Source organism: Euprymna scolopes, chromosome 19, assembly GCF_053919585.1.
Source record: "Euprymna scolopes isolate OS-2025 chromosome 19, ASM5391958v1, whole genome shotgun sequence".
NCBI classification, from domain to species: Eukaryota; Metazoa; Mollusca; class Cephalopoda; order Sepiida; family Sepiolidae; genus Euprymna; species Euprymna scolopes.
The window spans coordinates 34784334-34811862 of NC_136500.1; the positions used below are offsets into that span (position 1 = coordinate 34784334).

The following is a 27529-nucleotide window of genomic DNA, read 5'->3' on the forward strand; positions in this document are numbered from 1 at the left end:
TATATATATATAATTTTGAATAAACAGACAAACTGTTTTGAAACTACATTAAGATGACATTTGATTTAAAAAAAAAAAAAAAAAAAAAAAAAAAATCACTTTTTTAACTTGAAATATTCCTTAATGTGGTTTCAAAGCAGTTTATTCAAAATTTTTAATTTTATTAACGAGGCTTCCAAGAGCCTTTTGGCAAATTTTTATATCTTTTATTTTTTTTCTTCTAAGTGCGACATTGAAAGGCTGATAATCAAGACATCATTATGTACAAGAATGCATTTACAGAAATAGTATGTTGCGGAAAAGTCTGTGTCCGATACTCTGACTATGTCTGCCACAACATTTGTAACTGTATTTAGTTGTAACTGTATTCATAGTGTCTGGAAGAGTCTGTTTATTCCCGAAATAGGGTAGATATATATCACTCCATAACAATAGCAGTGTGATGATATTCCTTTTTGTTTGTAATAGTCTATTATAATCTGTTTATTCATTTATTTCTTTTGTGTATTTTTAGTGATTACGAACAGTGACAGAAGTGAGTCATAAACAGCATATAGAATAAGAGCAGGTGGTGTTGATTAAACATTAAGAGAGGGTGAAAGTGATCGATAGAAAGTTAGTAAAAAATGGGTCACTTGATGAGTTATTTATAAATCATGGCTGATTAGACTAATTAAAACTTTTTTATTTTTTTAAGCATAACTCAATTTCAAAACCGAGGAGTATTTTAATATGTATTTTATGTTGAAATACATAGGAAAAACTCCTTCAAAAAGCCAACGATGATCAACTCTGCTTTGGTATAATAGGTAAACATGGAATATGCAATGAGTTTATCATATTAGACATATGGTTCATAAATCTAACCCACTTTTCCTAAATTATATTAGGGCACACATAACCTTGTAGAATCAATGAACTCCAAAAACTTTAACTGATATTAAATGTGTATATTTTTGTTTTTTAAAGACTAAAATATATATTTGATCGAAAATAACATAAGCAAAAAAAAACAAAAACATATTCCAATAAATTTTATTTTCTTTCCACTTTAACACTCACCCTTTAAAATGATGACTTTTATAGGTTTTCAAGTATGCTGAAAATGAATATCACCTTTAAATTTTGCACAGAAAAATAATTTCTGGATATCAAAACTTTTTTTTCAATGTATTGCATAATGTCAGTGGTGTTCGCCATTCATAACATGGAGAGGAGCGGGTGTTGTGTAATATGCATGCGCATTAGTGCTTGTTCACTTAGGAAAAAACATGGTCTCCAGTAAAAACATAATGGATTACATTGGATAATAAAGGTTTTGATATCTACTTGTCTGCACAAAATTTAAATGTGATATTTGTTTAAAAACATAAGTCATCGTTTTAAAGGTGAGTGTTGAGGTGGAAAGTAAAAAAAAAACAACAAAAAAACATACCCATACTCCTTAGCTTTTTGGCTAGGAAGCGTAGTATCTGTTTTGATGTTGCTTAGCCTATTCTGTGTCCTCAATAATTGAAGACGTCCTAAATTGAAGCAGTTTTTATTTTTATTTCAATCCAGAGGGTACCTTTCTTTGGGGGGAAACTAGATTTCCCCCACATTAAAAACCGACCTTGTACCTAACTTTGCAGCTGATGGGAGACAAGTATAAAAATATTTTTTAATTTTTTAATGGAAATCGCTCCAGACGTGGCATAAAGCCACGTGATATTAGGAGCTTTTAAAAAACAAAAAAAGAATATTATTTCAATGTAAAAATCTTGCAAATGATAAGTGTTAGATGGAGTAGATTCTGACTCGGAAAACAGCAATTCTTCCCTCTTTCTCATAAACCTTGCTTCTGGAATGCGAGGACTAAGACAAAATAAAGGAACCGAGAGTAATGCAGCTGCCGGAAGTAAACTGAAGATCCAATTTCTACTTTTTTTTTTTTTTTTTTTTTTTTAAATTGATGCGAAATTGCCAGAACACATAAGCGTTAGTTTTAAAGTATTTGTCCACAAATGCCAGATGTCCCGAAATGTTTATAAATGTTTTGATAAAGTTATTTACAAACATTGGTTCATCATTTTAATGTTTTCTAATTTACTAGTTGGTTTTATCATCTCGCTACGTTATTGCGAAGTTCACTACTTGAACTGCTTGAAGCATTCATTTGAAATAAGAAACATCTCATTTATAACTTTGATGTAAACAGGAAATAAATTTATTCGTACAGATAAACAAATGTTTTAAATGTGCAATTTAGACATAGATTGCTATTTGTTAACAATCCAGTTGGTCTCTCTTGTTGCGAACCAGGATATAAATACCCTAACTCGCTACAAGAAAAAAATAATGAAATGAATTGAATGAAGGAAACAAAAACTCAAATGCTGGAATAAAATAAACATGTCGTTTATTTTCTATTGAAAAATGAAAGTCTTGGGTGTACACGTGTTCATTCGGCTGTTGATGACTACGCGCGTGGAAGGAAAGGGGAATGCAATAGAGAAACGCGAAGTGGCAAGCCAGCCTGTAGAAAGAGAGGGTTAAGCTCAGTAGAGAGGTGCGCACATGTCTGTGTTGATGGACCAAAACCGAAGGGGAGATAGTGAGAAAGTCAATCCCGTTCATGGAGAGAGAAAGTGTATAAAGTGTATGTGCGCTTATCCCACATCACAGTAGCAGGGAAAATGACGTTAGGGCGCGCGGTCGGTTCGTTGACTCAACAGGTCGAACGCTGGTCCGGACGAAAAAAAGGGTAGTTGACAGGTTTTGTTGACTTTTATACTGGGGTTAGTGTTCTGGCTGCGCATGTCTGGCTTTCGCTTAAAAGGAAGTGACGTCACAGCTCGGGTGTGTGTGTATGCGCATGAATGTGAGTGTGTGTATGAGGCTGTGTATATGTGAAGAAAAACATGTTCGAACACTAAAAAAAAATTTTGAACACAAATGCGAACTAAAACAACATTGCGAAACAATTATTTGTCATATTAAAATCCAAACAATAACTGAATTTAAAAAAAATAATAAATAATAGCTAATTGATAAAATATCCTTTCTCAAAACCAATATGCAAATTAGTTAACCTTGTGTCTTATATTACACTAGCCTGGGTGCCTGGCATTGCCCGGGTGTTTGGAGGTGAGTGTTGAGCAAAAAAAAAAAAGTGATAGTAGGCAGGCAGGTTCAAACCCGTACCGTGAAGAAATCGAAAAGGGGATGACTTTCAAAAATATCGGCGAAAAAAGTGACCTCCCTACCTCCTTGTGGAAAAGCCCTCAGTTGAGGGTGAAGGAATTAATGCATTTAACCTATTTTTTTATATTTGTTGTCTGAAGGGTTGAGCTTCAAAATGATATCGATCTTGTGATAATCCGTCACCTCTGTCAAAAGTTTTAGGCAGACACACATACAAACATACATACATACATACATTTAAATAGATGAGATTTATGTTATAGATGTATTCATTCTTTAATTCGGTATGAATAGGATGATTCTATTGTTGGTATTGGATTCTCCGATATCGTTCTAGTTAGAAGCATTGGATACTTAGAGGAGGAACCTAAATGCAAATGTTTCTTAGGAACAACTTGGATTCAAAACTTGGCATACCCAGGTTGTGGGTCTGTGTTATTAATCAATTAACCACCATCACTTCCCACATCCTACACACACACATTTGGGGAATTGGAATCTGAAAATTTTGTGCCTATTTTCCAATGACAGAACCGATTCCTTTATCCTTTTTTTAATTTGATTTTGTTTGAGTTTAAAACAAAATCTTCCACTTGTGGTAGTAATAATAAACCGATAAATATCTATTGATTTTAAACTATAGGTAAAATCTATAGACCCCCCCTCCTACAAGTGTGTTTTTACGTTTAAGTAAAACTAAGCACCTTTAACGCATGTTTTTATGATAATCAGAAAAAATAACAACTTTATAGTTAAATATTTAGAGATTCAAAAAGAATCGGAATCGGGGGGGGGCGGAGATATTGGAATCATACTATCACTACTATTTATATTATATATGTTTTTAATTGTATATTTATTCTTTTTGTCTTTTAGCATTTTAAAATGGATGACAAAAAGAATAACTTTCTAAACTCACAAGGCAAAATGAAGTGATAGCTTTGTCACTCCTTAATTATGATTGCACTAATGTATTTTGTGACAAAAGCAAACGTGGGAAAATCATAGAAATGACATGGTTAAATTCCTCATAGAAAAAAATGGTGAATATGTCCAGCTGAGATACTTATATACATATATGCAAAATGAATTTCCTGAGCAGTAGCTGTTTTGCACCACATTTTATGTCTCTTATAAAGATAAAAATCAACATACAAAACTTTGTCTAGAGTCCTTATTTCAATTTTGATCGAAATTCATTAGATGATTTTGATTTAAATTTTAGAAAAATGTCTAAAATTTCAGGCTTAAAGAATTAGAAATCAGAATCTTGCTTAATTGATGTTCCATAATTATGGATCAAATTTAATGCAAATCTGAAAGACAATTTACATAGGGAGGTGAAGGGGGGAGTTCAGTAAACAAATTCTTGCTATCTATAAATGGACTTTATTAATGCTCCCGTCTCCTTTTTAGTCACGTGCAAGTGACTCTATAAGTCACTCCGTCGGTCGGTCTGTCCGTAACACTTTTGTGCTTGGCCTTTTTGGTTAAGTTGTTAATAGATGCTGTTCTTAGCTTTTTAAGCTTTTCTTGGCCTTTTGGCCAAAATCAAAGTGTAGAGACATTACTAACAATGCAATTTTATTTTTTGCATATTTTTCTAGATTCCCCACTCCCCAACACAAACTGTTTTTCTTCCAAATTCAAGAACTTTTTATTTTTCCAATGAATTGAACTTTTTTCACACGCATACACACACACTTTAATTAAAAAAAAAATGTTACACACACAAAGTAATTGTAAATATATTCTTTTTTGCAAAAATGCTGGGGTTTTCATTAGTTAGTTTAGAGTCCACAGAGTGAATGAAGTATTGTGGTAAATGTTGCCAGTCAAGAGTAAAGTCGTCTAAGACTCCATTTTCACTGTAGTAACAAAGACCCTGCAACACTCCCCCACCCAGATCTTTAAGGGCCTTGTGCCTAAATTTGTTTTGTAAATTTGAATTTTGCTTTTAATTTATTTTAATTTTACATTGAATTATTTTTATTGTAATTTTCATTTTCACAAAATAAATTATATATCAAGATCAAAGGGTAGTATCTGTTCCGACAGATACTGCAAGCAAAGACCATATGTGGGAGCAACTCCACATATAAGACCTTGGTCAATGTAGGGGCAACCCTTCATATCAATTGTCACTATCCAGCTCCCCTACTCCCCGGGGAGTTGGTCCCCATTTCCCCTTCACTCCTCACATTAAAAATCGGCCTTGTGCCTAATTTGCTCGGTGGGGGAGCAAATAAATACAGCTTTTCTTGGCCTTTTAGCCAAGATCAAAGTGTAGTATCTGTTCTTACTACATGCTGTACTTATGTTTGTAACTTTGTGATATAAAGTGAGGGATCACTTTTCTGTATTAATTTAATATAAAATAATCACCCACTTTACAACCAGTCAGTCTCGAAGCCATTCAAGTCATTCTCCAGATCATTCAGGTTGTTTTTGAAGGATTCCAGTTATTTTTTTAAGCATTCAAGTCATTCTTAAGTTCATTAAAGTCATTTACTTTTTATTTAAGTCCTTTCAGCCCATTTTTCGGACATTTTAGTTTATCTTTAAGAATTTCATGTCAATCCTACATTCACGCATTCATTCATTACACGAGAACACATGACTAATGGCTATCGGCCTTGTTCAAAAGTAACAGAGGGGTGTGCCTGAGGAGCAACGGTAACATTTTATTTCCTTAAGTACATAATTAAAAAAAAAAATCATATTTATTATCTTTTTTTTTTTTTTTTTTTTTTCTTTTTAAATCTTATTTTCTTTGTATTAGTTAGACATCTTTGATGCTATTCTCTCAACGTTTCTGTCAATGTAATCTCTGATCTTCGGGTATATTATGTCAAACTCAGAGGGTGGGGAATCTGTAGAATTTTACACAAAACCTTTAATTTAGTCTGGAGGCGTAGACTGCTCTTGTTCCGTGACCAGTTAAAGTCTCAAAGAATTCTAACACATGGTGTCTGGCCATGGAACGAGGATGGCATCTTGAGTATAGCCAAGAACCATACTAACAATTAAGATGAATTGGGTTTAACAGTTACGTTTTAGCAAAAAAATAATATTAAGAATATATCTGGAACCTGCACACATAATAAATGGAAATAAATGAAACATTAACAGAATAGAAGGATCACCAGATGGCGAGTGTTACTTAAAACATAAACTGCTTTACTCTCTCTATAAATATAAACGAAAAGATCCCTCCCACCATAACACATTCTCCATCACTTCCGCCATAGCAGCGAAACTCGAATGACAAGTATCAGTGAGTGAAAAACTTTCCAACGTAATAGAGATGCCTTTTTGGCAAAGAAGAAATCAGTTCAATGAATATCTGAACATGTGGAAACTCCGGACCGGTATCTTTAAAATTATTTCAGTGCTAAATTGTCATAATATCTTTGTTTGAAGTGTCTCTTGGGAAGAAGGAAAAATGAACGCTCTTAAATGAAAATTACAGTAACCTATATCTATTCCATTTTTTTATTCGTAATTATGGGAGAGGAATTTATCTTCAAATATCTTAAATTTCAAATTAAAGCGATGGACTTGTACTAAGTAAATATTAATAAGTCCTTACACTCCCTGTTTTTTTTTTTTTTTTTTTTTTTTTTAAGAGAGTAGACAATGCATTGTGGATGTGTTATTGGCAGTTCTCGTTACTCTTGCTTCCTCTTATTTATCCCTCAGTCCTCATTTCCAATGAGTGATGTTTCTGACAAAGGGTGAAGGAAAAGCTGCTCTCCAGGACAACAGTACTTCGTGAACAGTAGCCTGAGATGTCGGAAATTTTCTGTTCCTATGTCTATTCTTGTGGCCATGTCACTAGTAAGGGTGCTGGAGGTAAACGTTTCATCTGGGCTGATGTTATCCGCCTGATAGTCAGGGACCCGAACCTTGGATTAACCACTAAGGAGGCCGTCCTATCAGCAGGTGCAAAATACTGGGGCTGCTGTATTGCCATTTGGTGAATGGACTCTGGACCATGCAGTAGTTTCGAGTGGGGCCTCTCGATGCCATACTAGTGGGTAATTGTTATGGTTTTACCTTATCATGGCTACAAAAAAAAATCTTCCTCTCCTTTTCTCTTTTACCTTCCCTCTCTGTCCTGCTCTAACCAAGTCTGTCGACCTGTTCCACAAATCCCAATCTTCAACATGAAATACCTCCAGAAAAATAACACGTGTAAACCTAGAACCCCATCCTCCAATGTAGACCCTTACTACCATGTCTCCTTCTCCAACATCAGGAGTCTCCGTTCCAACCTTCCAGAGGTTGAAACCTAATTACAGGAGACGAAACCAGACATATTCTTCCTAAGTGAAACTGGTATTAGGCCGACCGCTTCCCTTGCCGAATTCATAATTAAAGGATACTCCAACTTAACATCTAAATCTGACCCCCCAAGATCGCCATGGACATGGAATATGTGCCTATATTAAAGATGGCTTTCCGTGTGGTAGGGATATCTCCAGAGAAGACCCTAATTTACCTTATATGTGCTTCCGGGTTGCACTTGCTTACACCGCTGCATTTATATTCGCTCTCTATCACACCCACAACAGCGGAGTTACTATCCTTGAGAGCATATCTGAAAAAATTGACCACATCCTGTCTGCTCACCCTTCAGCTAACATCCACATTTGTGGTGACTTCATTGTCCACAATGTGGAATGGCTGACCCACTCTAACAAGACAGATGAGGGGAGGTTCTGTCATGATTTTGCCATTGCCGATACTTCCGGTCAGTATGCTAGCTTTCTAGACCTTTTTCTCACAACTTCCCTGAGGTATGTTCAAGTTCCATTCTGTCTCCTCTGGGATCTTCCGACCACGTTAAGATAAAAATGAAATGCAATAAGTCTGTATATAGATACTCAACCGCTGACTGATTATATCCGATCTACCACTGCATTCCATGTTTAAAAAAGATATGTCCTCCATAGTATCAGACCTGACCGAATGGCTAATTGTAGGCATAGACCAATTCATACCATCCAAAATATTCCAACAAAAACCTAACAGCCAGCCATGGTTCTTCCCCAGAATGTGCTGCTGCCATTGCGCACAGAAATCACCTTTTTCATAGCTACCAACGTAATAGATGCACTGAGACTAAAGCCGCTTTCAGGACTGCCTGCAACCACTGTAAAAGAGTAATAAAAAATGCAAGAGAGCTATATGCTCAGTCCGTTAAATCCAAAGTAGCTGAGCAGCGGCTTGGTTCCCACCTGTTTTGGCAAATAGCAAACAGGATCTTGAACAGAAGCATGCGTTCTATCCCAACCATCATCAATGGACCTGAGGTCATCTCGTCAGCATCCGACAAGGCCAAACTATTTGCCAAGAACTTTGCAGCTAATTCTACCCTATGCTACGAAGGCCATCAATTCCCCGTATTTCCTCCTATAACAGACAACACACTATGCAACATACAAATATCTGTGCGTGATGTCGCCAAGCTAATCAAGAACCTTGATTCCAGTAAAGCAACTGGCACTGACGGCATTCCAATCATTGTACTGAAAAAGCTTCAACTAGAACTTGCCCCCATACTTACAAAACAGTTTAAGCATTGTCTTAAAGAGAAGTGCTTCCCAACACCCTGGAAAACCTCATCAGTATGCTCTGTATTTAAGAACTTGGGTGATAAGTCCTCTCCCTCTCAGTACAGACCAGTAAGTCTCCTGTGTGTCATGAGTAAGCTGCTGGAATCCATATTAAATAGAGAAGTAGTCAACCACCTCTGCAAAAATAACCTACATGCAATAGATCTACAGCAGATGTGCTAACTGTTATATCTCATAGGATTAGCGAATCTCCTGACAAAGGCTTCCTCTCTAGGGCAATTGCTCTTGACATATCAAAGGCCTTTGATAAGGTATGGCATAAGGGTCTACTTCACAAGATTTCCAGCTATGGTATAACTGGAAATGTTTTCTCGATCATAAAATCATTTCTCTCTAATAGGCTCATAAGAGTAGTAGTTGATGGGCAGAAATCAGAGGCCATCAATATTAATGCTGGAGTCCCTCAGGGGTCCATCCTAGGACCAACTCTCTTCCTGATATACATCAATGATCTCCCAAAACACATACTTAAATCATTCGTTGACATCTCTGCTAATGACACGACCATCTATGGCAACACATCAAAGGCCGTAAATGACAAAGTTCTCTCTAATTCTCTCTCCTCTGATCTTGAGCGCGTGGTACTATGGAGGAGGAGGTGGCTGGTTACCTTTAATGCGTCTAAAACCAAACTCCTATCCTTACATCATCAACGCTCTGATGCCCATCTGACATCAATTGATATGGGTGGCTCTCGTCTAGGGGAAGCTCCATGTTTTGATAAGCTTCTGGGCTTGACCTTTACTCCTGACCTGAAATGGAATACGTACATCAAGTCAGTTGCCAAGATCGCTGGAAAAATGGTAGGATCCTTCTAGCGCTCCATAAGATATCTCACCCCTGATGCAATTCTCTATCTGTATAAAAGCCAAGTACGTCCAAGGATGGAGTACTGCTGCCACATCTGGGCAGGAGCTGCTAAAAACAGCCTATCCTGCCTTAACAGAGTACAAAATAGGCTTCGTGGCCTAGTGGGTGATGCCCTTTTCTTATCCATGCAACCTCTCTCACACAGGAGAGACGTTGCGAGCCTGTCTTTTTTTTATTGTTACTACCATGGCAGGTGCTCGTCTGAACAAAATCTCTGGTCTCCCCTCTCCAATCTTTCACGATAAACACCCGCCTAGCTGAAACCACTGTCATAAATTTTCTCCACTCCTTATCTGTGCCAAAATCAAAATGTAGATTCCATGAACAAAGCTTCTTTCTTAGAAGTACACGCCTGTGGAACTCTGTTCCGGTTGCCTGTTTCCCACCTGACTACAACCTAGATGTCTTCAAGTCCAATGTGAACAAATTCCTGATGAACTGCCTCCTTTAGTAAGACACTTTATCAAATCTCCAACATACTGTACACACAATAACCCTTATCCCCGAGTGGCTTCCGGGCCTTGATAAATGGTGACTACCTTGTAAAAAAAAAAAAAATTAATTGAAAATGGAGAAAATGAAATTTTATAACAAAGTGTTTTCATAAAAGAGATAAGAATATAAGTTATTTTCAGTCATTTATGCAAACACGGGTTTGATAAATAAAGTTTATTAAATAGTCATAAGTTAAAATGTTTATAGTGTGAATATATGCATATGTTAGTAATATACAAGGTCTTAAATAAATTTCCAGACTTTTTTTCATATCGGCACTTTTACTAATACATGAATTCTAGTCACCTTCAAAGTAATCTCCTTCAGCTACAATGCATTTGTTGTACCATTCCAACAATTTCTGGGAGGCCCTTCTTGAGTGATCGTGTCAATCGCCCTTGTCACAGCCTCTTTCATCTCCTCAATTGTCTCCTAAGGTTTTCCTTGAGGTTAAGGAATAATCAAGTCACATGGAGCAAGGTTTGGACTATAGGGAGGGTGAGGAATTGTCTTTCTCTCTGATATTTTCTGAGCACCTTTGGGACAAACTTCACACAAATCTTCCACATTTTCAGTGCCTCGTGAATAATTGTGCACAGTTCCCACAGTAACATCAAACTGTGCACTCATTGTTTCCATAGATACACGAAGGTCCTTATCGATGAAATTCTTTGTTTTGTCAACCAACTCTGGTGTTATGACTTCCTTACCTCTCCATGCCTCTCATAATCTTTCATAGACTCCCCGCCTTCCTTGAATTTCTTATGCCACTCAAAAACTGATGTTTGATTCATACTGAATCTGAAGCATCCCATACGTTTCTGTGGAATTTTTTAACAAATTTAAAACAGAATTTTACTGCATATCATTCTTCTAAAGTGTCCTCATGTCCAGATTAAATTTTAAAAAAATTAACCAGCTGTGACAATCCGGCTTTAGTAGGGTGTATTGCAATTCCTGCTGTAGCTGTTCATTTGAACCTTAAATAAAATTTGGTTAGTCATCTCATAGTATGTATAGCAATAACATACTGAATATTCAAAAGTCTATGACAATTTTAAATGCTTGTACACAAAAGTTTGGAAACTTATTGAAGGCTGAAGGCATCTCATATGTGTAAGTATTTGGTAGCGTAAAATTGTGTATGTTTGTGCGTTGGTTTACCTTGTTTTTGTTAGTGTGTGTATTAATGTGAGCAGCAGTTTGTTCTGTTCATGTTGCTAATGTGGAGGAATGTGCGCATGATATGGATAAAGCTTGTATGTGAGCGAGTCCTGGATTTCTTTTCACTCCCTTTGTGCTAGGCACGGAGGTGGTGGTGGTGGTGGGAGTGTTGAGCAGATGTTCTGGAGTCCTATTTAAGGAACATCTAAAAATTCTGCTAAAAACTGATTCTGTTGACCATATCTTATAGGAATTAATAAGTTGATACTGACATTACTTTCACACATGAGTTACTTTTTGGGGAGAGAAATGAGTTTCATTGGTTGAAAATATTTTGAGTTCATACGTTTCTGTGAAAACTTCTTTGCTTTGGGGAGTGAGGAGGAAAGTAAATTTCAACTAAGTGGAGAAGGAAACAGTGTAGCAATTAGAGCCATTTGATTGTTAGCATTCGTAAGAATCATCTCATAATTAAGTTGCCACAATTCTTAATTATATTCTTAGAATAGCCTGTATTGAGGATTGAACCTCCAGAAGTTTATCTCCTAGAACTGATTATATTTATCACTTTATTCTTTGTAACAGAAGTGTTCTTTTTCTTTTTTCTTTTTTTTATTTATGTGACTGATTAAACATTAAATGCAAGAAATGCTAGGCGTTCTCTGGGTGGCAAATTAATTAAATATCCAATAAAATCTTGTGACCTCATTTCTTTTGTACTAAGTGAGGTGCTTTTGCAAATATTCACCCCTTCTCCTCCTTCTAAGAGAATAATGAAATAGAATGTTTTAAATGTCAAAATAATAATAATAGTAAATATCTACATATATTATAAAAATGAATTTGTCTGTGTGTGTGTGCAGAACAGTCTCTACCAAATTCTGTCAATTTGGGGGTTACAGACCTGAAATTTGATGTATAAGAGATTTGAACCTGTGGAACAAATTTGATTTCGTTTTTAGCTGGTAAAAATAGCTGTAGTTTTGAAAAATTAGAACTTGCCAGGCATAAGTCGATTAAATCTGCATCTTCTATACATGTGCAAATATGCATTAATACATTTTACTCTTAATTTTTTTTTAGGTTTTGATATACATATGAACTTGGTTTCAAATAGTGATGATTGGTCAAGCAATATAGACGCTAGGCTGTACACATAGTTACAAATTTGATCGAATATATAATCTTCTTAGTGACAGTAATGATGTTTTTGAAACAAAAGTACAAATTCATTGGAAGAAAAGTAATTGTAAGTTCAAACGAAATTCTAGATTGGAATATTTTTAAATTAGAAAATTAAGAGTGAATAAATTTTTATTTAAAATATTTAATTTTTAGTGCAGTATTTTTAAATGCATTCTTGCCAAATGAGATATTACATTGATGCAATCCTCATCTACTTTACTTGCTGGCATGTGTTGACTAAAAATTGGTATTAGACACTTATGAGCATTATGGTTTGAGTTTTGTGTTGAATTGAAAGTTTCCTTGTGCATTATTTTGTTATTCTGGAATAATACTTGGCTGTCTGCTGACTTTCGTAAATTATCTGTGGCAAGTAATTTATACCAGGGTTTGCACAGGCTTGAAAAGTCCTTGAATTTTAACTTTTCTTGAAAAGGCTTTATTTCTATTATTACCTTGAAAAAATGTTTGAAAATATGGAAAATGTCTTGACAAAGCCTTGAAAATCGTATTCTTTATATCCTGTAATTTGTTGAAATATTAAAAATAAAATCTAAATAAATATTATTAAATTATTTTTTGTAAAGTATTAATGAAAATACCATTAAAATAATTTTTAAATATTGAAATTAAAATTGAAATACATGTTCTGAAATCGCATTCTGTTATTGTAGATACAAGAGTTATGTCCCTTTATCATGAAACTACTTGATGCTTTCAATATAATAACATTGGGTAGTTTTGTGTTAAAGGGACGTAACACTTGTATCCAAAATATTAGGAATTTAAAAGTAAAACATAGCAAATGTAAATATGATTGCCGACAGGCATATTGTTGTGTATGTAAAAAGACATTTGTTTTGATCAAAATGAGTGAAAGTGCCTTGAAATCACATTAAACACAAAGCAAACGAAAGCTGTAAATAATTGACCAGTTTTGTTGCGCATTAGAGAACTTCATGTAAATAACTGACTTTTTAAAACTACTTCTTGAAATAAAGAGATAAATGAAAATGACTTTTCCTATTGTTAATTGAGTTTTTTTATATCATTGTTTATCCAAATTTTGTTTTGAAAATTTGAATTTTGTCTGGAGAAGGCCTTGAAAATAGGTGTTGAAAATCTGTGTGAACCCTGTAGACAACGAACCTTTCCATGTATAATATAAACAGCTTGTTGGCATGCACTAGGTAACTCAATTAATTGTGATGTTTGGTCTTTGTAGTAGTTATCATAGTGATTGTGACAGTGTGCAGATTTTTTCTTTTCTCTTCTTCTTTGTAACAATCATGGTGTTCTTCAGAGTTGATTTCTTTCCCTTTTGTCATTAAATTCTAACAGAATCCTGTGGATATTCCAATGTTTTCTACAGCAATCTGTATACTTTACTGTAAAAAAATATTCCTTTTGAAATAATGTCTCTTGGTGTCAATGCTTATTAAGACAAAATGGATATTTCTTCCATAAAAATAATTATCATCAGTTAATATTCTTTAAATAAATAAATAAAATGGACATTTCTATTACTTTTGTGCATGTGCAAATTCATTCATAGCTTGAAGTGTTTTAATTTTAAGTCTTTCTTATCCATCTCAAACAATAATGAATGTGACTGGAGTGCTAAATGTTTTTGGTTTTGATTTTAGCTGATGGCACCTAACCAATTTTTTTTTTAAACTTTAGAAATCAGTACTGAATATTAGGTATGATATAATATTCAATAGAGAATTGGTCCTGTAATAATAAATACGAAATCTACATGAATTGAAATATATTTAAGCATTTTTTACTACTGGGCAAGGCCGGGTGTTCCGTGCTGGTTAAGCAATATTCTGTCTTACTGTAAAAGAAATTGTTGGCTGAATCCATTATACCAAATTTATAGTTTTAACGATTACCATGATATTGTCCTTTTGACCACTGTACATTCTTTAACCCTTATCCTCGAGTGGCCTCTGGGCCTTGATAAGTGGTGATTCTTTGTGAAAAATTCAAATTAATAAAACGAATGTGACTTTTTGAAATTTATTTAAAATTTACTGTTTTAGTGTAAGGGACAGCATCATTTGATTTAGGAAGAATTCATTTTAAAATGGGTAAATTCAATATATTTTACCTTAGTGACATCAGATTATTCACCAAACATCATCTTTTCGAATTGAATAATCTCATTTTTCTTTATTCTTTTTTTTTAGTGTTTGAAAAGTCACCTACATACAAAAATAAAGTGCCCCAGGCCATCAATTCTTCTTTATAATAACTGTTCCTTCTTACAGACTCGGAAAGATCAGATTAGCTTATTTTGCAATGTTGTATTGCTGTTTGTGCCATCTTTTCCTTAACTTAATTCATAATCTTAACATCAAGTGGAAATTTCCTATTTTTACTAGAGAAAATTTCTGCTGAAGTTAGACTTTCTCTCATATTCAATGTTCAATCTCCAGACCTCCATGCCTAATTTATTTATACAATGATATTATTTCAAGACAAATTTTCACATTTAAGCTAGCAAGTATCTTGGCATTGCTGGGAGTGAATAAGGACTCCTGTGTTGTTGTATTGATATTCAACCAGGTTATTTCGAACTGGCTTCTTTCCTAACCTGCACAACATCCTGAACAATGTTTGGCTATGTAAAATGATCCTAAGCAATATCATACAAGATGGTTAACAAATCGCGATTCCACCATTTGAAAGCCGACTACCTCTAAACCTAGGAACTTTGCCAAGTTCTTTTTGGTGGTTATAGTCCAAGTGCTCAGCTGTCCACTTATATACTTGCACCACCCCGGAAGAGACGTAGGAAGGGTTACATCGCAAGTTCTTTCTCTGGGCGATGACTTACATCTCTGCACTGTCGAAGATGTTGGGGCAACAAGATAGATTGCAAAGACTTTAGATTGAGGTGTTGGTGGAGAACAGCTGTTGGCAGACATGGTCCACTTATTGGTGACACAAAATGTAGCTTGTGTACTCTTGTTTTCAGTGTAATGTTTTCCTTAATGTTGTATGCAGAATACATCACAAGGAACAGAAGACGAGTAATAACTCGACTCCTTTTTTTTCTGTTGTAACATTTATTTCTAAGTTACAGAAGACGAAACCGAACATATTATTTCTAAGCGAAACTGGAATAGGGCCGACCACTTCCCTAGATGAGTTCATAATTAACGGATACTCTAATTTAACAGCTAAATCTGACCCCCAAGATCGCCATGGGCATGGAATATGTGCCTACATTAAAGATGGCTTCCCGTGTGGCAGGGATATCTCTAGAGAAGATCCTAACTTACCCTATATGTGCTTCCGGGTTGCACTTGCTAACACCACTGCATTTATATTTGCCCTCTATCGGCCCCTCAACAGCGGAGTTACAATCTTTAAGAGCATATCTGAGAAAATAGACCACATCCTGTCTGCACATCCCTCGGCTAACATCCACATCTGTGGTGACTTCAACGTCCATAACGTGGAATGGCTAACCCATTCAAATAAGACAGACGATGAGGGGAGGTTTTGTCATGATTTTGCCATTGCTTATGACCTCACTCAGATTGTTCGCGAACCCACCCGTGTGCCCGATACACCCGGTCAATATGCAAGCCTCCTAGACCTTTTTCTCTCAACTTCCCCTGAGCTATGTTCATGTTCCGTTCATTCTCCTCTAGGATCCTCCGACCACTCAGTTGTATCAGTTAAGATAAAAACGAAATGTAATGTCCCCTGACGTACCCCTCCACCGTACTGTATACCGATACTCTATGGCTGACTGGGATAGCTTCCGTACATTCATATCTGATTTACCTCTGCACTCCATGTTTAAAAAGGAAGTGCAAGAGAGCTATATGCCCAGTCTGTTAAATCCAAGGTAGCTGATCAGCGGCTTGGTTCCCACCAATTTTGGCAAATAACAAATAGGATCCTGAACAGAAGTGTGCGTTCTATCCCAACCATTATCAATGGACCAGAGGTCATCTCATCAGCATCAGACAAGGCCAAACTATTTGCAAAGAACTTTACAGCTAATTCTACCCTATGCGACGAAGGCCATCAACTCCCCATATTTCCTCCTATAACACAGAACACGCTAGGTAACATACAAATATCCGTGCATGAGGTCGCCAAGCTAATCAAGAACCTTGATTCCAGTAAAGAAACTGGCCCCGACGGCATCCCAATTATAGTGTTAAAAAAGCTTCAACCAGAACTTGCTCCCATACTTATGAATCTGTTTAAGCACTGCCTTAAGGAGAAGTGCTTTCCGACACCTTGGAAGACCTCATCAGTTTGTCCTGTATTTAAGAATTCAGGTGATAAGTCATCTCCCTCTCAGTACAGACCAATAAGTCTCCTGTGTGTTATGAGTAAGTTGCTGAAATCCATATTAGAGAAATAGTCAACCACCTCAGCAGAAACAACCTTCTTAGTGACACACAATATGGTTTCCGCTCTGCAAGATCTACCACAGATGTGCTGACGGTTATATCTCACAGGATTAGTGAATCTCCTGACAAAGGCTTCCTTTCTAGGGCAATTGGTCTTGACATATCGAAAGCCTTCGACAAGGTATGGCATAAGGGTCTACTTCACAAGATTTCCAGCTACGGTATAACTGGAAATGTTTTCTCAATCATTAAATCATTTCTCTGCAATAGGCTCATAAGAGTAGTGGTCGATGGACAAAAATCAGAGGCCTGCAGTATTAATGCTGGAGTTCCTCAGGGGTCAATCCTGGGCCCAACTCTCTTCCTGATCTGCATCAATGACCTCTCTAAACACATACTTAAATCATTCGTTGACATCTATGCTGATGACACGACCATCTACGGCAACACATCAAAGACTGTAAATGACAAAGTTCTCTCTGATTCTCTCTCCTCTGATCTCGAGCGCGTGGTTCAGTGGGGGAAGACGTGGCTGGTTACCTTTAATGCGTCTAAAACCAAACTCCTATCCTTACATCATCAACGCTCTGATCCCCATCTGGCATCAATTGGGATGGATGGCTCTCGTCTTGGAGAGGCCCCGTGTTTTGACAAGCTTCTGGGTTTGACCTTTACTCCTGATCTGCAATGGAACACATACATCAAGTCTGTTGCCAAGGTCGCTGGAAAGATGGTGGGATCCTTCTACCGCTCCAGAAGATATCTCACTATTGATGCAATCCTCTATCTATATAAAAGCCAAGTACGTCCAAGGATGGAATACTGCTGCCATATCTGGGCAGGAGCTGCTAAAAACAGGCTATCCTGCCTTGACAGAGTACAAAATAGGCTTAGTGGGGGATGCACTTTTCTCTACCCTGCAACCTCTCTCCCACAGAAGAGACGTTGCGAGCCTATCCTTGTTTTATCGTTATTTCCATGGCAGGTGCTCGTCTGAACTCCAATCTCTGGTCCCCTCTCGCCAATCCTTCACGAAAAACACCCGTCTAGCCGAATCCACTGTGAAAAATTTCCCCCACTCTTTATCTGTGCCTAAATCAAAACGTGGATTCCATGAACAAAGCTTCTTTCTTAGAACTGCATGCCTGTGGAACTCTGTTCCGTCTGCCTGCTTCCCACCTGACTACAACTTGGATGTGTTCAAGTCCAACGTAAACAAATTCCTAATGAACCGCCCCCTTAAGTAAACACTTCATCAAATCTCTACACTAACGTAATGTACTTGCAATAACCCTTATCCCTGAGTGGTTTCCGGGCTTTGTGACCACCGTGTAAAAAAAAAAAAAAAGAAAAAAAAAGGTACTTTCTTGAATAATACATGATTGTAATCCTCAGTCTGCACACACACACACACACACACTTCTTTGTATATCTTTTTTACTTTGCTGTGACATCATCTTGCACATGGCACGGTCATTTGCATACAGCTGTTATACACGTGTCTATGCTCTGTTACATCGGTTCTGAACTCTTATTTTTTTCTTTTCATTTCTTTTGATTTTCTATTTATATTTTTTATTTTATAGTTTTTTATTATTTATGGATGTCTCCTCAGTATGATCTCGCAATATTATTGTCAAAACCTTTAATCCAAAACTAATGTCACTGTGGCTACTGCTAGATTTGTTTTTTCATAGGATAGATGGGCTTTGGTATTTCGGCCTCTTACAAATCAAAATGCTGAAATATCAAATGCTGATGGTTCCTTGCTAAATCCACCACCATAGAATAAATCCTGAGTATAAAGTCAAAAAGGAAAAAGATTGCTCTAGCAAGAGTAACGTGATGATATGAATACATATAATTAAGAAAAATGCTCTACAAAGCATAAAAAGTAAATTAAGGTAGATGCCTTTACATCTGAATAGTAATTCGGCCAGTGCCTTATGTGAAGTGATATAGAAGGGATGTCGAGCCTTTTTGTGATTAGGCTTTGAAGAGATTAGGTTGCTTTGTTCGTCATTCGTCCATTCATATCAGTCAGAGTAGCTGTTTTTCTTTAGTCTCTAAAAGTACTAACCAGGTAAGAAGCCAAAACCTTTATTTATTTATTTTTTTTCTTTTAGATTGGTCTTTTTTTTATTTATTTATTTTTTATTTTTTTATTCATTTATTTTTTTTACATGAATATATTTGGTATTTTTCTACTTATCTATTCTGGCAATCACATTTCCTCATTCCACATTGGTCTTTTTCTCTCGCGTGTCTGGTGTCGCTCTCATGTCTATCTCCTATCCTTCTTTGATTTGTTCTTTTATTTGTATTTTTTGTATTTTTTGTATTTTTTTTTTTTGTAAAATATTGCATCTTTTATTTCAATTTTTTTTTGTTATATTTATGTCCAATCTTTTTATATTTTAATTTTTTTATTGCAGTTTTCGCAGCTGCATATATGCATTAGAATAATGCATTATTTTATAATTCATGCAGTTTCTCTCATGCAGAACAGGTGGCTAATGAATCGCAATCGCCATTCGAATCCTTATAAAATTTTACTCAAAAAGTTGGTTGAGCTTGTTATAGGGCTTTGCTTTTATTTGCATCCTTGAACTAACAAGTATTATGCCTTAATATTTTGCAGTCATTTCAAACAAACGTCTCTAAAGAATTGTAATATAGTGTTACCACATCTGGGGAGGTGCCACCTGCAGTAAAGAATCCATTCTGCAATCTTGTACGAGATAATCTCTTCTCCCTGCAGCTCTCTTCTGAGAGAAGATTTGCTAGTTTTTTTGGGGTTTATTTTCTCTGTATTTCCAGGATAGATGTTTAATTGAATTTTAAGTCTTGGCAAAACAGAATATTAAGCCACTCACTTGAGAAACAAGTTGGCAGTAAACTGTTGTCAGATTTAGTTCCTGTTATTAAACCTCCACCATAATATAACTTCAGCAAGAGTTTCAGTTATCCAAATTTATTTATTCACTTGTTAGGTGAAAGTACAAAATAAGTCTCCTCTCCCCATGTTAAGAATAGCTTTCTAAATTGTTATTTTTTTTCAGCACGATTTGTAAACTGCAGAAGTACCAAAATATTCAAATTACTTATTTGATTACTTTTTTTTTTTTTTTTTTTTACAAAAATAACTTAAATGATAAAAAGACGGACATTTTCTTTTATTTTCCTTAAAAATAAAACCATCTATTTGATTTTTTACCTAAAATACACAAGTGACTATTTTTCAGTAATCATCGCTTGGCTTTAAGACTTCCTATTTTGGTTTACTTAATATTCCGGTTTGTCAGTCTCATTATTTATGAAAGCTTTTTGAGAGATCAGTGAAAAGATTACATAAAATGATGTAGAATTTAATTGTCAAGTTGGTGCAAAATTTTGCTGATTTTAAAATATTGAAAATGAAAAACTGTTTTTTGAAAATCTTTATTCATAACAATAACGACCTTTTTGCTTTCTATAAATTGATTTCGTCTATCAACGAGTTTACAAATGCATTGCGAGCGAAATTTTTTGTTTTGATGTGAAATATGAATCTAATTCTTGTTCAATCTCCACTTGTGATGTTAACCTAAGACCATCTAAATATTTTGTAATCCTCGAAATAAATGATAATCCAAGGGAACTAGCCCAGGAGAATATACAGGATGAGTCAAATTTCCCAATCAAATTCTCTTAAGGAATCTCTGTATGAGAATGAGCATTATCATGATGGAAGATGGCTTCCTTTTTGTCAACTAAAGATTGTTTTTGAATCAACATGGGTGAGAATATTGCAGAAAAAAATGTTTTAATAATCTAAAAAAAAAAAAAAGTTATGAATTAATCATGGTGATATGTTTAAGTAATAACAGTATGCATAAAATAAATTACAATGATTTAAAATGTCCCTTCTACAAGCCAGCAACAACTTTTGCACTGGCCTGATATTTTTTGATTGATTGTCTCCTTCTTTCCTCCTTCCTTCCAAGTAATCAGAATGGCGAGACACATGTTAAATGTTTTCTAAGTACCTACTAGAGAAATGATATGCTAATGGATCATGTTTGTTGCTTTAGATTTCTATGTTTAGCCACAGACTTCCTGTTGAGTTTGAATGTCAACAAAAACAATATAATGATTTTTTTTTATTATTAAATGAAAGTAGTAAAGTTGCTTTTTCATAAAATATGAGCGACTTTAATACTTACCGAATAAGGAAAAAATGATTTGTTCATTAAATGCTTCTTTATTTCTTAAAATAAAGGGGTAAAAACAAAAGAGCAATAATCAAGGAGTAAATAAAATCTAAACCTGGAAAGTATATTATAAAGTAACAAAAAAAAAAAAAAAAAAAATGATAGTAAATTTAAGGAGTGTAAGAAGTGGACGTTACATTTATTTTTGGCAGCCTTGTAACTCTCGTTTCCCTTACTCTGTCTTTCAGTTCTAACTTTCTGACAAAAGCGAAAAGAAACACTTTTCTGGGTCGGAATCCATCCATCTAACTTTAATCATTGGATAGTTTTTGACCTTGAAATATTTTTTGTGTCTTACATCAATTTTGATAAAAATTTTTTACATGAATTTGATTCTACAAAATGTCTAAAATTAAAGGATTAAACTTAAGAGGTCTTAAGGGGAATTTAAAAATCAGGGAATCCTGCTTAACTAGTATCTAATGACTTTAGATCATATCTGATGTAAATCTGAAATATTTGAATTTTCAAGTGGCAGTTATGCACATATTATGCCCCTAAAAACCTTTTAAAAACGCTCTAAAGAAACAAAGTTATTTATGTCTAATACCTATGATTAAGATTTCTGAAATCCGAGGTATCTTAGTTTTTACAAAGAACTTCAACCCTCTCTTTTCCCCTCTTTGAATTAAACTAAATATAGCCCACATTTGGACCTCTTACACCTCTCAGCTGTGTTCCAAAATTCATAATGAATTTATAATTAGTTAATTAGTTTTGGAGTGAATCCTGTGCATAAAATATATAAACATTCACATACCTAACTTATATAATGATGAGAATTATGGAAACACTAATTCAACACGAAAAGTGTTTTTATTTCAAGACTTTCTCCAGGTTGCTGATTTAAAGAAAAATATAAATCAATGTTTGAAAATATGTAGTGTGTCTATGATGTGAAAAGAATGTTTTTGTCTCTTTTTTTTTTTTTTTAAAAACCTAAGTCTTTAGAATTCAAAATATGTGGTGCATTTATGACGTGAATGAATATAATTTTTTTTTTTTTTTTTTCTTTTTTAATATCAATGTTATGTAAAAAGTTTTGTTGCTGTAAAATCCTAAATCGGGTTTGATTTAATATTAGTTTGCTGATTAAAAGAAATAGATTGTAGGAATTGTTAGATTGTTGAATTGTGTCGGAGTTTATTATAGTGCGAATCAGAATGTATGAAATTTTCCTGTGTAGTTTTGCAATATACAATTTTGACGTTAAATATTCTGAGAACTATCAAGGATATAAAAACTCGTCTGGTATATTCAGAAAGCTTGTAAAATTCTTCATGTTCTTAAAGTTCTTCATGGAATATTCAAAGATACACATCAAGCCGATAGTCCAATTCTTGCCAAACACATCCCAGCATTGCGTTGTTAATGGTTGCAACAGCTTCTGTTATTTAAGCCTTCAGCTCATCCATGTCTCTTGCACATAAACCAGTCCTTTCATACATCCTCACAAGAAAATCGCAAGGTGTAAGATCTTTTTTTTTTTTTTTTTTCAAAATGCACGTTGAACAAGTGTCGATGGTTCAGCTTTTGCAAATTCAAGCACACAAAATGCTTTTTCTGGTTGAGTGAACGCCATTACTGGATTTGAAAAGCAATGAAAAAAAATCAATAACCTTACAAAAAACTGAATGCATTTATTTTTAAAATGGCACCATTTTCATCTTGCTACCATTTATAGTTAAGCAGATATGAGAAAATATGGCCAAGACTTTTGGAACTCCTTGTACATTTAAAGGTTGTATTGTTGGATTTTATTATAAGCATGTTCAGAAATGGTATGGGGTTATTGTTTTGTTTCACAGGTAAATTTTATGACGGGTTTGACCATGTTTAGATTTCTTTCCTTTTAAGATTCTATTTGCATGTTTTCAGGAAGAACAATGAAAATGCCGATCTATTTAAAGTAGTCAGTATTTGAGTGTAATCTAAATTTGAATGGGCGAGATTTTAGAAATTTCAAGAATAAGAAGGCTAGTACTTCATGAAGATTTCGATATTGTGTGCTACAAATTCTGAATACGCATTCAAAATTTTTGGCACACGACATAAAAAACAATCCAAATATAAATTTAGACAAAGCATTTCAATACCCCACATATTTTACATTAAATGCAAAGAAAAAAATACCTACAATTTTTATCAGAAGTAATAAATAAAAATCATATACATGGAACACCTCTTAAAAATAGGCATTTTCTTTTACATACTGTTGTGGCTCCGAAGGGTCACTAAAGAAGACATGGACAAAGATATGGGTTAGAAAAAGTATTTGTATTGAGAACAAAACTGAATATACAGAGAACAACAGTTGTAGCACTTAACACCAAACATGGCATACTATGAAGTACATGCGTACCACAAGTGTTGGTACCTGTTGCTTTAAGAAGAGTTCATTATGTTGTGCATGAGTGAGTTCTTACATGTACCTACAATAATAATTAATTTACAATAATCTTAAAAGAAAAAAAAGACAAATAGCAATTCAAACAATACAAACTACATCACAAATCATAAAACAAACACTAAAACAGTGGACCATTTTCCTAAAATACCCACATCTAATGTAGGATTATGTACCATCCCATGTAATTGCAATTAAATATATGTTGGTGAAACTCTGTGCAAACTTAAGGAAAGGCTTGCTGAACATGAGGGATATAAAAAAATAATGAATCAATTAAATGTTATCTTCTGCATTACAATATAATTCTTTTAACTTTAAACAAATTAGACTCATTAAATTTATTTTAAACAAATTATAAACTGTGACACAATTCAACAGTGTAACTGCTTTTGCAATTTATTTCCTTTTTAATGAATAAACTACTATTAATTGAAAGTATTTAAAATTAGCTGTTTGCCCTACACTTCCAACAAAACCTAACCTCACTATTCATAAACAAAAAATTATTCATCCGCTTCATAAACGCGGCATGTATTTTTAAATTTTAGTTTTTGTAGATTTTTTTTTTGTTTTTGTTATCACATGTGGGTAAAGTCAAGTTTTCAAGTATACACTCTCTGCATAGTGCAAAAGAGAATTAGATGTTTATCTCTTCATCCATCGAACCTTTCACGAGTTATGTGTTAAAACAAAAAAAACTCTTCCATCTAAAAATTAATAGAGAAAGTGGATCTTGGGTTTACTTTCGACAACCTCGTAACTCTCACTTTCCTTATTTTGTTCTTTAGTCCTCACATTCCATCAGTGATGTTTCTAATAAAAGGGAAAGAATTACTGTTTTCTTGGTAAGAATCTATTCCATTTAATGCTTATCATTGGCAATTTTTAACCTTGAAGTACTTTTTTTGCTCCTTACATCAAGTGGCTTCATGCCTTGTCTTGAATGATTTCTATGAAAACAAGTGAAGCATGCATGGTCCCCTGTGAGTGCACAGTGAACGAGGCATGAAAAAAAATGACTATGTTCAGCATCTGCCCCCCCCCCTCATTAAACCCCAAAAGTCCCCAGGGGATGTCAAATCCTGATGAAAATGAACAAACGGTGCAGTTTATATGTAAATTTGAGTTCAGCACCATGGAAAACTGCTAAATGGATGTACACAGAAAATTTTGGACAGATATGGTAAAATAGTCCCAAAAATGGAGTGTTTTTATTAGCCCTAAAAGAGTTAGCAGAAAGTATAGACAAACAAAATTATATCGAAATCAATTAGTTACAACTTTTCAGAAAGTTTTATAAAAATTTAAGGCATCAATTTTTTTTTTTTTTTTTTTTTTTTTTTTTTTAATAAGCAAAAAAAGCGTCAATTTTAGCCATTTTAACCCGAAAGCACCCATGAGGAGAGGGGGCAAGTGGAGTTTTCCCGGAAAATCCATTCTGTTACTTTTTATACTCATTATGTTTAATATTTGTGCAAAATTTCAAAAAATTCCAAGACATATTTATTGAGAAAAGTGCATGCAGACAAATGGACAAGGGTGAATTTACAAGTCCACCCTCCATTTGTCAGAGGATCAAAAATTAAAAACATTTGTAATCTTCCTAAATTAATTGTATTTCTCGTTTTCTTTTTAAACAGGTGCCTAACTGAACACACTAATGGAAATGTCGAGATAACCTCTCCTTTCATCTCTCCTGAGAGATGATGAACAGAGAACACAAACTCATCCCCCAACAAACTGTTTTTCTAAAAAAAATTGAAACAAAAATCTTTATAGATTTTATTTGAAAGAGAAAATCGAATCCATCTACCATGGCGGCAGATGGAAATTTCTTGGCAATATCTGCAACTTTACTGTTACTTCAGAGGAGTCAGTTGTTAATATTCTTGAGTTTAATTTTATTGCTCTCGCTAAAGGGAGATTTTGTTACCGGTGTATCGGATACTATTCATATTCGATTGAAGAGAGCAGTGAGTCCAGCCAGAAGACATTTGGAGAGTTCACCTCGTTCAGCACGAAGCGTAGCTAATTATGTTCATGATGTAAAATTACATGGTCAACCTGGTCAAGGATATTATGTTGAATTTGCAATTGGTACTCCGCCTCAAAAGGTCAGTTGTTTTCTGGGGTTTTTTTTATTATTTCCCTTTTAAAAAAATTTTTACGTTTTTGATATGAGAATTGATTATTTATATTATTTGGATTCTTCAGACTACTGAATACCATTTTTGCAACATTTTGATCGATGTAACCTCCAACCTTCTTCAGGTTATCTTGTCAAACTCGGGAATCTTTCCATCGAACTTTGGAATCTGCATGGAATTTCAAATGGAACCGTTTATATACTTCATGTGGGTAGCATGCTCTTGTTCTGTCAGCCACGACTAGATAAAGATTCTAAGTCATTCGCAATTGTATTTTTCGGCTACCCACGCTGAAGATTGAACCTTCAACCTTCAAGAGAATATCACTTTACAACTAAATTTCCAAGTACTCTTACCACTGCACCATGGTTCCTTTTCTTTTTTTTTTTTTTTACTATTTTCTTCTTTCTTATAGATGTATTACATGATAACTCTGATACATGTATAATTCATGTGTCATCTCGTCTTCCATTAATTCACTGCACACCAGCACATCAGGTTCATAAGAGTAGTAGTTGAAGGGCAGAAATCAGAAGCTCACAGTATTAATGCTGGAGTCCCTCAGGGTTCCATCCTGGGCCCAACTCTCTTCCTGATTTACATTAATGATTTTCCAAATCACATCCTTACATCATTCATAGGAATTTATGCTGATGACACTACCATCTATGGTAGCACATTTAAGACCATAAACGACCAAGTTCTCTCCGATACTCTCTCCTGATCTTGAGCGCGTGGTACAATGGGGAAAGGAGTGGCTTGTTACTTTTAATGCATCTAAAACCAAGCTTCTATCTTTACATCATCAACGCTCTGATCCCCATCTGGCATCAATTGAAATGAATGGCTCTCATCTTGGGGAGGCCTCATGTTTTGACAAGCTTCTTGGCTTGACCTTTACTCCTGATCTGAAATGGAACACGTACATCAAATCTGTTGCCAAAGCCACTGGAAAAATGGTGAGATCCTTCTATCGATCCAGTAGATATCTTGCTACTGATGCAATTATTTATCTATATAAGAGCCAAGTTTTCCAAGGATGGTGTACTGTTGCCACATCTGGACAGGAGCTACTAGAAAGGACTACCTTAATAGAGTTCAAAATAGACTTCGTAGCCTTATAGGAGATGTCCTTTTTTCTTCCCTGCAACCTCTTTCTCACAGAAGAGATGTTGCGAGTTTTTCTTTGCTTTATCGTTATTTTCATGGAAAGTGCTCGACTGAGCTCCAATCTATGGTCTCCCCCTCGCCAAACTCTCACAAGAAACACTTGTCAAGCTGAAAACACTATCAATAATTCCTCCCCACTCTTTATCTGTGCCTAAACCTAAACGTAGATTCCATGAACAAAGCTTCTTTTTTAGAACTGCACGCCTGTGGAACTGTCTTCTGTTTTCCTGCTTTCCAGCTGACTACAATATGGTTGTCTTCAAGTCCAATGTAAACAAGGCCTTAATTTAACAAATTTACTGAATTTCCATTACTGACAATTACTATATTGTCCAATTGACTACTATACACTCTTTAACCCTTGTCCTCGAGTGGCCCCTGAGCCTTGATAAGTTGTGATACTTATGAAAAAAAAACAAGTCTTCATTTTGACAGAGGTTTTATTTGCATGAAGTAAATTTTTTTTACTTGGAAATCACCATTTATCAAGACCCTAAGGTCACTCGAAGATAATGGTTAATTTATGGGGACGGTTCAACAAGAACTTGTTTAAATTGGATTTGAAGGCTACCATGTTGTATTCAACCAGGAAGCAGGCCAGTGGAACAGTGTTCTACAAGTGGGC

At 34.9% G+C, this 27529-nt stretch overlaps 1 protein-coding gene and 1 pseudogene across 2 annotated transcripts in view; both read left to right on the forward strand.

Annotated features, from left to right (window-relative positions):
* The window catches only part of LOC145303511 (beta-secretase 1-like), a 163658-nt gene that overhangs the window by 42565 nt on the left and 93564 nt on the right, over positions 1-27529 (forward strand). For both annotated transcript variants that reach the window (XM_080144945.1, XM_080144944.1), the window contains exon 2: positions 25228-25701. In XM_080144945.1, the coding sequence (XP_080001071.1) occupies positions 25402-25701 (300 nt within the window). In that variant the 5' untranslated portion in view covers positions 25228-25401. The remainder of the gene's footprint in view (positions 1-25227; positions 25702-27529) is intronic.
* On the forward strand, positions 5437-5573 carry LOC145240506 (U2 spliceosomal RNA; annotated as a pseudogene).